This window comes from Xenopus laevis, chromosome 2L (assembly GCF_017654675.1).
Source record: "Xenopus laevis strain J_2021 chromosome 2L, Xenopus_laevis_v10.1, whole genome shotgun sequence".
In the NCBI taxonomy this organism is placed as follows: domain Eukaryota; kingdom Metazoa; phylum Chordata; class Amphibia; order Anura; family Pipidae; genus Xenopus; species Xenopus laevis.
The window spans coordinates 7825019-7838909 of NC_054373.1; the positions used below are offsets into that span (position 1 = coordinate 7825019).

At 39.3% G+C, this 13891-nt stretch overlaps 1 protein-coding gene across 2 annotated transcripts; it reads left to right on the plus strand.

Annotated features, from left to right (window-relative positions):
- The first annotated feature begins 1276 nt into the window (after window positions 1–1276).
- LOC108707838 (Na(+)/H(+) exchange regulatory cofactor NHE-RF3) lies at window positions 1277–11026 on the plus strand. 2 transcript variants are annotated; one of them, XM_018245863.2, is made up of 9 exons: window positions 1277–1353; window positions 5795–6006; window positions 6614–6878; window positions 7637–7773; window positions 7981–8176; window positions 8549–8745; window positions 9048–9344; window positions 9533–9826; window positions 10197–11026. In XM_018245863.2, the coding sequence occupies exons 2-9, from the start codon at window positions 5797–5799 to the stop codon at window positions 10278–10280; spliced, it is 1680 nt and encodes a 559-aa protein (XP_018101352.2). In that variant the 5' UTR covers window positions 1277–1353; window positions 5795–5796; the 3' UTR covers window positions 10281–11026. The 2 variants fall into 2 exon arrangements, with proteins under 2 accessions (XP_018101352.2, XP_041437381.1); XM_041581447.1 differs by having other exon boundaries at window positions 10200–10358.
- The last annotated feature ends 2865 nt before the right edge of the window (window positions 11027–13891 follow it).

The following is a 13891-nucleotide window of genomic DNA, read 5'->3' on the forward strand; positions in this document are numbered from 1 at the left end:
ATCTCAAAAAAAATGTATTTAAAAAAAAAAAAAAATTAGAGTACAAATTTGTCTACCTACAATTTCATTATACCAACCCAAAAATGTTTGTTTTTCAATTTTAAAATATGACTTTAGGGATGTTAATTATATGTTAATTATATCAATATTTGCTTGATTTCGCTTGGATTCAGATTTGAGCTATTTCCAGCTTCAAGGTATAATGATCTCAAAAAATTCTAGGTTTTTTTTAAAACCAAAAAATTTGCTTTTTTAGACCAAAAATTCTAATTTTGCCTGAAAAATAACCTTTGAAAACTCAATTTTTTGGGGTAAAAATCTATTGAACCTTTAACAAATAACCCCCAAGGTGTAAATCCCAATAATTGGAAGCAGTATAGTGAGGATAGTGAGACAGAAAAGAGAAGGAGAGACAAATTTTTGTTTGGCCAGAGAGTCGTTAATGAACTTTCTCCAGTTGCTCAGCGATGGCTGAACTCTTTGTACTTGTTATTATTACAGATGTGGAACCACAACTAAAACAAAAACAAAAAAACAATGAGGGGAAGAAAGGAAACTCAGACAGGAAATGGAAATGAAAGAAGAGCTGCAAATATTATGTTTTATTTTAATCACAGAATTAATTATTTTCTGAGCTCTGCACTTTTTTCTACGTTTTCTTTACTTTCCATTTTTAACTCCACTGCCCATCTACACAACCAACAAACATTTAGGTTGACCTTTGAGTACTTAGCTGACCTGCAGTGTGTGTGTCATAGTGGATGCCCTCACTGCACCGCTGATTAATAATTTTTTGTGGTTATGGTGTAATCCTTGTGTCAATCAATTCTTTTTTCTGTATTACAAAATGACCACAATAATAAAAGCCACAATGTTATTTATATACAGGTTCAAATGCACCGCGCTCTTTGTTAAAACGCCACACCAGTTTGTTTAGCAGCTCATACAGATGTAATATATGTGCATGGGGCCCCTGCAGTTGCAAATGTGTTGCCAATATAAAGACATTTTTTTTGCATGGGGAGTGCAAATTATATCCCTGGCAGGGCAAATTCTCTCTCTGCACTAACTTCACCCCAGCCTGGGCATTGATTCTGCTTGTGTTTCCCAGGGCAGATAACATGATAGGGATAACTGACATAGAACAGGCAAATACAAGGCACAGGTTAGCAGTGAATTTACTGCAGATACAGTACAAAGGGCAGTTATCCATAAGTGTGAGGTTAAATGGATCATCTTTTACATCAACCTTTGCCCCAACCAAAGTCCAGCAATGCCCTGGCAGCTCTGTGCAAAAACCTTTATCCTCAGTGACTGCAAGTCTCAACCAGCGGCTGCACACTCACCCCACAGGTAATGATCTCGGCACAACTCTCATTTCTCTTTTTACTATTCAATTGGAATCCTCGTGCTCTGTATATAGCAGCCACCCAAAACGTGTATTTCTGTCTTTCCAATTGGATTTAAATACATCCTGAACTGTGAGTCTGTAACCTATAGGGACACTGCAGAACAGCGACCAGGGGGAAACAGCAGGGAGGCCAGCAAGGTTAAAAACTGTGGAGCAAGTCTATTTGATCTCTCAGATATTCCTAGAAGCCAAGCGTGAGGATCAGTTAGGGGGAGATTTTGGGGTGAGTGCTTCTTTGTGCCCTGGGTACCCCTGGAACTATAGCAGGGTGACTGTTACCCCAATGTTTCTATATATCTGTAACCTTGTTATGAGCTAAGGGGGCCCAGTCTGAAGGTCAGTTAGGGGGAGATTTGGGGTGAGTGCTTATTTGTACCCTGGGTACCCCTGGAACTATAGCAGGGTGACACCCCAATGTTTCTATATATCTGTAACCTTGTTATGAGCTAAGGGGGCACAGTCTGAAGGCCAGTTAAGGGGAGATTTGGGGTGATTGCTTATTTGTGCCCTGGGTACCCCTGGAACTATAGCAGGGTGACACCCCAATGTTTCTATATATCTGTAACCTTGTTATGAGCTAAGGGGGCCCAGTCTGAAGGTTAGTTAGGGGGAGATTTGGGGTGAGTGCTTATTTGTATCCTGGGTACCCCTGGAACTATAGCAGGGTGACACCCCAATGTTTCTATATATCTGTAACCTTGTTATGAGCTAAGGGGACCCAGTCTAAAGGTCAGTTAGGGGGAGATTTGGGTGAGTGTTTATTTGTGCCCTGGGTACCCCTGGAACTATAGCAGGGTGACACCCCAATGTTTATATATCTGTAACCTTGTTATGAGCTAAGGGGACCCAGTCTGAAGGCCAGTTAGGGGGAGATTTGGGGTGAGTGCTTATTTGTGCCCTGAGTACCCCTGGAACTATAGCAGGGTGACACCCCAATGTTTCTATATATCTGTAACCTTGTTATGAGCTAAGGGGACCCAGTCTGAAGGCCAGTTAGGGTAGGATTTGGGGTGAGTGTTTATTTGTACCCTGGGTACCCCTGGAACTATAGCAGGGTGACACCCCAATGTTTCTATATATCTGTAACCTTGTTATGAGCTAAGGGGGCCCAGCCCCAGTTGGGGAAGATTTGAGATGAGTGTTTTTTTATGCCCTGAGTTTTAAAGTTACTGGTGTGAGTAAACCCTTTTAATAAAGTTACAAACCCTTCATATTTTTATTGTGCCTTGTTAAAATCTCAGTCCATATTCCATATCCTGCATAGCTTTAATAGGTTGTGGGGTGAGCAATTTGTAACTGGCTGATACCTTTTCTCTCTTGTGATAGTCTTGGTGCATTCTTCTGGATCTGTGACCCTTCCCATGGGTGTGACTGGTGCTGAGACAGCACGTCTCTTTATATTGGCCCTCTCTTTATTTCTTCTCATGTGCTTTGTGGAATCACTGATCTCCAGCCATTCCTGGTGACACTGCATTGCATCTAGTCTCATACAATACAGGGGTGATCTTAGCAAGACCTCAACTTACCCTTTACCGTTTTGGCTTTGCCCTTTTCTGTTCCCTGCATGTAATCATTGTCTTCTGATATTGGCTTCATTCCTGGCATCTTAATCATTTTCCCATATTATTGATAATTTTGTCATGTTCTCTGACATGAGTCTAGTCTATTTTAAGAGTCCCAAATGTCTATTTAGTATTGCTGGGATGTTTGGAATACTGTGTTCCTTCTTGTGACCCTATGAAGAGGCAAGACTTGGGGAATGCTGAAAGAACCTACATCACTTTAATATAGTGTTCCTCTTATATCCCATTGTATTTTGCCTTCACTGATTCAGTTATATCATGTGTCACAATGGAAAAGAATGATAGGTAAGTGGGTGGGTCGAACATGTTTATGGACAGCATAAAAGTGCCAGATAAATACCGGTAGTTATAATTTATCTTTGGGTCATATATTTTCCATATCAGACAGCATTTTATTTCCAAGCCTTTATTATCATCTCCACCTCTCCTAATATTTCCCAGTATATCAGAAGCTCCTCAAGGGAGAGATAAGAGCATGAGTAATTGTTATAGCACTCATCTTAAATGTTTCTCTATGGAATTATAAATGATTGTATAGTATTAGATTATAATATTATAGGGGAACAGTTATAGCTGTTATGCTCCCCATTCACCAATTTAGGCTAAAAAGCAGTTTGCTAAACAGCGGAATCACTAACTGAAACCTGAACCTTGCAGTTATACATCTACTGCACCCAATTACTTCTTAGGTTTAATGAGTTTACTGATGACCATTGGATATTAAAAGGCTTGGGCCATCGCATAATAAGCCCCATTCCCATGTTATTATTGTTTTACTGCACAAGCTTTGATTGTGTTGTTTTCTATTATATTAATGATCTAGAATTGTTGTATTTCCCAGATATCAGTACATTATTTTAAGGTCCCTGCCAATTCTAATGCATTTCAATGGGTGCTTTTCTGGAATTTTATCTTATTTGCCATGTTTTTTGCCAACATTTTGCCCTTGGAGACCGTTTGTCCTCTGTAAAGGTTATTATATTCTGGGAAATTAAGCTGTTAAAATACTCAATGTTTGTTTTCCATGGAAGAGACAAAGACAAAAATGTAGATTATACAACCCCAAGCTGCCATAATATATTATTTACTTTTTGTAATAATATGTCCAACTGTCACAACAGATATCATGAAAACATAAATAACTCAAACTGATGTAACCCCATCATGGGACTTTTTTTCCAATCTACCTGTCTTTAAAGTCATAATGTTAACCAAATAAAAATGTAACATGACTTTAAAGACAGGTAGATTGAAAGTCCCATGATTGTTACATCAGTTTGAGTTATTTATGTTCTCATATCTGTTGTGACAGTTGGACAATAAGCAAGATGCAGGCCATAGTTTCCTATGAGCATAGAGTTTTATTTAAATAATAGAAAGGCTACAGGCTGAAAAACAGGAATATACTGTGTTGCTGTCATCACCTCGCCCTCACACCTTGTTTCCACCAAGTCTTCTAACCTCCCACTAGGTGGGAACCATAAGCACTAACCTGGGACCATAAGAAGTTGGCCTTTTTTTGGGACCAAGCCTAAAGAATTGGGAATTACTAAAATGTCTCTTCGTTGTTCTGGACATATCCATGGCTCATAATAAAAGTATTATGCAATATTAAATTGTAGTTCAGCAGAAGATAACACTACTATGATGTTTCTAATACTGCTGTCCATTGAATATTCTCCATCTGTGGCTTGTAAAAGAGCCTGTAGGACATTTCAGTATTATCCTGAGTACCTTTATAAGGACCATATTCTTATAACCCGACCCCCTACTCAGGGTATTTTGATCTTCAACATATAATAGAGGAACATGTGAATTAGACAGATATTACAAGCCAGGCAGATGCTTCTCATTCTGATGAATGGAGACCATACACCCTATGGTTTAGTGTTTTAGCTGGTGAGCAAAGTGTCACTGGAAGACAAAGAATGGCACTACATTATGACTTTGGCATCTCATTTGTGAACTGCCAGGTGAAGATGTTCTGGTAGATGGAGCAAACATTAGGATTTTGTAGCACCCACCATGCATTAATAGCTATCTAGTAAAAAGAGTGGGGTTACTCAAGTTTGGCATCTGCTAAACCTTCTGTTTGTTGATCCATGAAAAGGCAAACAAAACACACACGCCAGGCAATTTGCCATTTTGAGGTCACAGTGGTAACAAAATATTTCCTGATCCCAAACCCGGAAGTTGGATAACTCAACGAATCAGTCCCTAATAATTGTATCTACATTCATAACTGCTAATGTCTTCATTGCTAGAGAGTCAATACTTTATATAATCTATAGCATTTGAGTTTCCTCTTCCATGTATAAAATAAAGGTGTCTTTAATGAGCTAGATATACCGCAGATTGTCTACAGTCAGCAGTTTACTGACCTGTTATTGTAATCAGAATTGTTGTCTGTCCAAATTCATATCTATTTGTGTATGTTCAGATATCAGTCACGCTAGGCAAAATAAAATCAGTTGACAGACCATACTGGCCTGTGTATATGGTATGTTGCCACTGGTAATGTAATAAAAAAAGCTCGAAAGCCAAATAGAAGCCAAATAAAACAGTTTTCATTGGTTTTGTGTAGTTAATATAATGAAAGAAAAAAATATATAATGAAAGCAAACATCCGATTGGTTGCAAATTTACATAAGTGATATGCTATCTCTTTGTCAATGGAAGCCTTCTTTTATACATAGTTATATAGTTAAGTTACTTATCCTGACCTATCTTCTTGGCTTCTTGAAGCTTGACAAATGGTTGAATTAATTTCTTTTTTGGTTCATTTCTTTTTGTCGCACAGCAATGGCCTCCTCTACTCAGCCTCGTTCTTGCAATGTGACCAAACAAGAAGGGAAGGGCTTCGGTTTTTATTTACGTATTGAGAAAGGCGAGGTTGGCCATCTCATCCGTTCTATTGAGCCCAGCAGTTCTGCTGAGAAGTCGGGTCTGAAGGACGGAGACAGACTGCTGAGAGTCAATGGCAAATTTGTGGATGACAAAGAACATGCTGAGGTACGTTAACTTATATACTGTGGTGAGCCCATTTTTGTTACACACAGGGCATATTCTATTCCTGTACAACCCATTAGAGGGCTTGAGTAAAGTAGAATTGAGTAAAGTGACATCACATAAGATATTAAAGCTACTGAGAGGCCACTCGGATTTCTGTGATACCATATATTTTATTAAAGAAAGCCTATTGACTTAAATAAGGCATCCAATAGATCCCAGAAATGTAGACTCAATGGCATAGACACACAGGTATGTCCGAATGAACAAAGTAGATTCTACAATATATGGCATCTCAAAAGCTTTAGATCATGGCTTATCATTAAATTGGATTGGAAATGGATCGTTGGATACCACTCCAACACCCCAAATAACCAACCCAATAGTGTAACAACAGGAGGATCACCTGGGAACTGAAAGCTGTCCTAGTTATTCTCATGTGAATTGGTTATGCGAACCTCTCATTGGGAATTTAGCAGCATCCATGTCTTACCTCATCTTGAAATTGTCATCATAGGGGCGGATAAATGAAGACACAATTGTATCCTAATCCAGATACAGTTGAGATTTAATGGTGCCCTGATAATTAAGACATTTCATTCATTTACAGGTAGTTACTATGATAAAGGACAGTGGCACCACCGTATCTCTTGTGGTTTTGGACAAAATTGCCTATGAAAATGCCAAGAAAAAGGGAGACGATTTGTCCAAACTTGATCAAAATTCAAATCAACCAGCTAAGCAACCGGAAGCCCCCCAGCCTGCAGGGCAACCATTAGCTAATGGAGGAAAAGCTATGGCACGAAGGCCAAGGCTTTGCTACTTAGTTAAAGAAGGAAACAGCAGCTATGGATTTTCTCTTAAAACCACAAAAAGTAAGAACCAATTGATCAAAATGTGCAGTATAAGTAACCTGTGAGACTATCTTCAGGTGTTTGTAGTAGGTTTTTCAGAATATTATTTGAAGAGAGGCAAGTTTAAAAACCATTATTTCAGTGAGCAACTTTCTTACACTGATTATGAAACCTTCTTTCCTCGAGGACCAATAGGTCCCCAGTGGCACACAGTGATTCCAGTATTATGCAACATTAGCATTTAGTAGCTCCACTGGTAAATGACAAAAAGTCTGGGCAAACTCCTCTGTGTACAATGAATGTAAAATTAAGTGACTATAGACATTCAGTTGTCCACCTAAGGATCTACTAAATGCTTAGGCAATAAAATCTCCATGATGGTAGGGGGATCTGGGGTAAGAATGGGCAGAGACCTGTTAAGGAGTCTACATTCCCCTTCAACACTCACACCCTTTTTCCCACCTATGCCTGACCCATAGCATATTCCAGTGATATCTTCCATGAGTCTTCTTGAGTAGGGTTGGTTGACTGGTATTCAGTAACACAATTTGGATGGGGTGCGGAAAATGGTTTACAAACCCAGCTTTAAGTTGGCCATAATACCTGCCATTAGATGGTAGAATTTAGCTTTCATGAGGTAGGAAAGGATTAAAGGAATGATCACCTTTCAGCACCAAGACATAAAAAACTGAGAATGGAACTGTCTTGAGAAGTGTTTTATAATAAACCAATAGTTTACCATATATGGCGCTTTTAATGCTGAACTTTGGCAATTTCAGCTGAGAGCGGAATATTCTTGTCAGCGCTGGTCCCTAATGGGGCTGCAGTCAAAGCCGGTGTCAAGGACGAAGATCACATCATTGAAGTGAATGGAGAAAATGTAGAAAATTCCACTCATGAAAAGTTGGCTAAAACGGTAGGAGTGAGTGGGGATGGGCATTATATGCACTGGCAGAGGGGAAATGTGATTGTCTGCTATGTACAAATGTAAATGCACCAAATCCCTAGTTTTTGGATAAATACTAAATCCTGAATTAGAGATTTGACCACATTCAATTGACTCCGGAACTGAATATTTGTTTTGGCAAATCCTTACATAGTAATTTGTCTTGATTCTTGACAGCTGAAGGAATCTGGGGGCAGAATAATGTTCCTTCTGTCAGACAAGGAGACCGACGAGTACTTTAAAAGTCAGAAAATGAAGATTACGGCAGACAAAGCCAATGTTGACCTGTTGCCTTCTAAGCCAAGAACAGTGGAGCTGAAGAAGGACACTAACGGTTATGGGTTTTATTTGCGACAGGAAAAAAATCGTAAAGGTGAAAAAATAAAATACATTTTTTTTTACTGTCTTGGAGGCTGCAGGTTCAAACTCACATCCTTTTTGTAAAATATGAGGATATTAGAAGTCACCATGGAGTTCCATCACCCGTATAAAAGCAATCGGCCTTCAGCCTCATGATTTTATATGGTCGTAGTATTTCTCTTGATATCTAATATCCTAAAAAGTTACAGTAGGGGTGTACATTATCCCTTATAATATGTGAGTGATACTCAGAGTTCCTTGTCCCTTTATGGACATTATAACAGTTGTCCTTTAGCCATATAGAATGTAGTAAAAATGGTTGGATAATTGTTTTTAATTCAGTGCAGTTGGCATGAAATAATGGAGTTCTCCATGTTGATCACAGGTCACTTTATTATGGAGATTGACTCTGGTAGCCCAGCACAAAAGGCCAAGCTGCAGGACTATGATCGTATTGTGGCAGTCAATGGAGAGTGTGTGGAGGGGACGGAACATGAGGAGGTGGTGAAGGCAATTCAGAAAGGAGGAGACAAGACCACTTTGCTAATTGTGGATAAGAAGACTGATGAAATGTACACCTTGGTGAGGATCCAACAACACTGGGCCATAGTCTCTATGAAGAAATATCATTATCTCTCTTTATTTTTTAAGAATTTTATAAGAAGTACATTTGGGTTCATATAAGGCATGTCAATGTATGAGATGTCCACCTCTTACGTCCTTAAATCTAAATCTGCCTGAAGAATGGTCTTCTAGTCATCACAGATCTATAATATCCCTTCATGAACCATACATTCCTGCATAGGCCACAATATAAGATCTAGCTAACAATACCAAAACCCTATTCTGATGAGGTCACTTAAAGATGATATTTGTACTTTCAGGCTGGGGTCTCACCCTATTTATTTTTACAAGAAACCCAAGGGGAGATTAAAAGCAACATTAAAGAAGAGCCCACTCCAGTTCCAGCAGTAATTCCATCCCAGAAACCCGCCACTACGACACCAACAATTGCCCCAGCCCCAATCGCTGCCGTGGAACCAAAAAAACCTGAAACACCAGCTGTTCCGGCTAATGACCAACAGCACAAGCCCAGGCTGTGCAAGCTGCAGAAGAGTAACAATGGTTATGGCTTCCACCTCAATGCAATCAAGGATACACAAGGCCAGTTCATGAACCAGGTATGGCGCTCATTGTGACCAGAACTGCAACTGTAGTTTCCTTATATTTCGGTTTTTACTTTATAAGGAGACATGAAGTCATATGGTATAATCACCCCCCGATATAGTACATGAAGGAATAATCAATACCATTCATGTTGTGCAGTTAAAATAAAAAGTGTCCATACTAACATCCAGTCTATTGACAGGTAGTAAAGGGAGGTCCTGCAGATGTGGCTGGAATCAAAGATAAAGATGTTCTACTGGAGGTCAATGGGGCAAATGTGGAGAAGGAGAGCTATGAAGATGTTTTGATTAAAATCAAAGAAACTAAAGGCACCCTGGCTTTGTTAGTGGCATCACAGGAGGCTTATGACTACTTCAAGGAGCAGAAGATCCCAATAACTGCTTCAATGGCAGATCCTGTAAGTGAGGTGTCTCCCAACTCCAATGTGGTGGAACCAGCAAGCAAAGCAAGAGCTGCTCCTGAGCCAATAGAAATGGTGAGTAATTATTATGTCTAAAAAGGTTTTCCGAATAGACCAAATATCAGAAAAGATTGATATTGCCAGTATCGGAGATGTAATGGACGGATATTTCCCTGAAAGTTACCAGACTTGTTTGAAGGCAGTGTCGGTCTGGCTGTGGCTGGTAATCCCAGAGCCTGTACCTATGCTAGCAGTTTCAGGTGGCAGTCTATATAGAATTATCTTATGCTACACTATGACAACAGAGCTGAGGTGGAGTGAGATAACCTCCCCCCCTATTACACACACAGCACACAAGGTAGAGTGTTACTACAGGTGTCACTGTTTGTGATTAGGTGTGTCTCTATGCTTATGTCATTGAGAGTGACACTGATTTTTCTTTCAGCAGTCCAACCAGAAACCTGTGGAGACACCAAAGGAGAAAGAAGAGGAGAAAGAGGAGCAGGAGGAGGGTGACACTAATCTGTAATTTTTACAGGCGTTCTGAGCATCTGCCTTGATTATCAATTTGCCCGTTTTTATTTCTTATTGGTTTAACCAGAATAAGTAGCAAATGCAAACTGCCTGATGGTCCTCCTACAATTGAAAGACCATTGTCCTACAAGCGGAGAATACACTGACACTCATAGACTTCATCCATGATCCAGTGATCACAAATCCAACCATCCAAGAGGACAGTGCAAACTGAAGAGAACTCTATGGACAGCTGCCAAACACACTCTTTTAATTGCCTGGTCTTCCCTTCATCAGAAGCCAATATGGTGGCAGGTGCACAGAGTGAAATTGGTCGATCTTGATTAAAAACAAGGGAGAAGAAATATTCATTTTAAAATTGTTCAGCTATTTATTAATGTTCTGTTGATCTAGCAAGCTAAGAAATGTTGTGACATGAATGAAACAGCCATGTTGGATGTCACTTCCTCCCGCCCATGAGGACGAAGGTAAATTTCTCCTGCCTTTACTCAGTGGGAGAAGTCCGGGAATCAGTAGCCCCACTGTTTGTATAGAAACCATTGTGAGAGTTTGTCTTGCAGATCTTCAGCAGCCACCTACTCTATAGCCAAACAATGCAAAATGGCCGCTTAGCGGTTACCCAGTGTTGTGTTTTGGAAATAATTTTTCGAGAGAGATATCAATAAGTTAAACTTAGACTTAATAATATAAATCTTGTCTATCCATTTATAAAGATGATTAAATAAAAACAAAACAAAAATAGGTGGAAAAAGAATTGTCTATGTTGTGTGTGTCCTCAAGTTGCATTGATTTTCTCCTTCTAGAAAATGATCTTCTCTTTAATACCTGCTTCAAATTTGCCCTCTGGGGTGAAGTTAGAGATAAGATCAGAGGAGGGTGGGTTGGCATCACATTATCCCACCAACGAAAGGAGGAGAAATGATGAATTAGAGAATGATTCCAAGGCAGCTCAGCCTTTGGGCAGAGTATCTAACAATTGTTTCTGGATATAATAGTGTGGAAGGACTTTGTGCAACCTAAACCTGTCCCTGCCATGATGTGTTGGGCCTTATGTATCAGTACTTACAGCACAGGGCGATAACTGCACATCTACAGAGACATTTTGCTGTAAGTATGGGTATATAATAACCCTGCTGTGGTTACGGTGCTGATCGTAGGGCCACAAGAAAGCCAACCTTGCAACTTTAAGAGTATTTCTCTTTAAGAAGGATGTGGGTTTAAGGCATTTTGCAGTTTTACACTTCCTTTTCAATGTGCAGGTACCAGTATGTTACATATATAACATAGACCAACACTTTCATGTCAAGAAATGCAGCATCTGCAGTACTAGGCTGCCAGCACATGAACTGATTTAAAATGGCTACTTAACAGATAGGTCTCTGTATATTTGCCTTAGAAAGAAAGGAAGACCAAGCAAAACCTTTATGGTGTAACCGTGTGTTGCAGATAGACACTTGACACTAGTAAGATAAAACATGGATTTAAGGACTTTCATAGGTCAGTCGTGTAAACAAGAAATCAACGAAAACAAGTAGTTTCTAAAATACTGAAAAAAATTAAGGAGCAATGCTCAAAAGAGCAAAACAAATCTCCCAAAAAAGAGAAGCTAAGGTGGTGGGACGCTGGTTATAGGAGTCAGTTAAAGCGCTGATAAAAAGAGGAAGAAAGCTTTGGTTTTGAACCACTTTTCTTCGGTTTACACAAATGAAGAAGCAGCTAATGAAGGCTTCCCTTTTAAGTCAATAAGTTTAAGCAAAGGTGGTTGGATGGCTCAAGAGGAAGTTTCAAAGAGACTAGATCATGTAAACAACCAGCTAAAGGGTAAACAAAGGCTAATGGGTAAACAAAGGACCAGGACCTGAAGGCACATACCCCAGAATAACAAGAAGCCCCTTTATTTGATCTTCTGTGATTCTTTAAAGTCTGTCATTTACCAAGAAATTGGCCATTATTCAAAAGGGATCCTCCAGTTCTCAGCCAGGAAACTATAAGCCTGTTAGTCTGACATTAGTGGTAGGAAAATATTTAGTGGGATTATAGAGGAAATTAGGGATGCACTGAAACCACTATTTTGTATTCGGCTGAACCCCCGAATCCTTCACGAAAGATTCGGCCGAATACCAAACCGAATCCTAATTTGCATATGCAAATTAGCTGTGGGAAGGGGAAAACATTTTTCACTTTCTTGTTTTGTGACAAAAAGCCACGCGATTTCCCTCCCCGCCCATAATTTGAATATACAAATTAGGATTCAAAATTCACTTTGATCGGGCAGAAGGATTCAGCCGAATTCGAATACTGCTGAAAAATGCAGAATCCTGGATTCGGTGCATCACTAGAGGAAATACAATAAGTACAGCAAGTGCCAGCATGAATTTTTCTGCAACAGATCCTTCTAGACAATTCAAATTATCTTCCATGAGGTAATGCTAAACTTTGAGGTCGCAGGAGATGGATTTGATACAGTACCACACAGAAGGTTATTGATTAAATAAGGAATATTGACCTAGAACATATGCTGAAGGATAGCTTACAAAGAGTGGCAGTAAATGGAACATTTTCAAATTGGACCAGTGTTGTTGGAGTCAGTAGAGGCAACGGACATTGAAGTGAACATTGTAAGTAGTGTTTTTTTATTTTTGCTGATTGTATGAAATTTTGCAAAAGTATAAGTTCCATGAAGGATGCCGCCACTTTGAAGAAACTAAATTGAGAACTGTACGGCAATCCAGTGTTGGTAAATGAAAGCACTTTGGTAGAAATAACATAAATGTTAGTTATACATTAAATGGCAGTTTGTTGGGGGCGTTTCCTTAATTGGGGATTTTTATGGATAACAAGTTGTGTAACTCTAGGCAGTGTTCTTTTGTGGCTTCCAAGGCAAATAAAGTGCTGTCTTGCATAAAAAGGACATTAATTCAGGGGATGAGGCCTCACCTTGAGTATGCAGTGAAGCTATGGGAAACAGTCCCTAAGAGTGCAGAGATATGCAACCAAATATGAAAGCTTAAATATGAATGTATAATTATTTTAACTCTTACAATTATTCAGTTTTTTTTTTTTTTTACTAATAATGGTAACCAGGAAGACTGTGCTCGAATCTATGATATTCTGCAACTTTCTCATAGATAGAATCCTATTGGCGTGACAACTGCTCATGTAGGAAGTGGGTTAAATGAATTACTGATAATGCAAAGCTGGAGCTTTTATGTTGCTGAAGTGCAAAATGCAAGTGACAGACCAGTGTAGTCAATGATTAACAGCATTCCTTGCAGCAGAGACATCTCAGGTGCTAAACATGATCCTAGAAGAAGTTTGTGCTTAGTAGAGGGAATGCATTATGCAAGGTCAGCAGAGCAGGCAATAAACCCAGAGCCTTTCTACAAGGATATATAGAAATGCTATCTGGAGGGCAAGGGGCAAAGTGAATCAGAAAAATCTAAAGGGGAACCTATCCCTTCTGTGTTTTATTGATTTGTTTTTCTTGATACCATTTAGTGTTATTTTTATGGATTTATATATATGGCAGGAGAAGGCAGATAAGAGAGATCTGGATGCTGAGTTGCTTTCTTGTTTACATTAAGAACAAATAACACAAGGAACAGG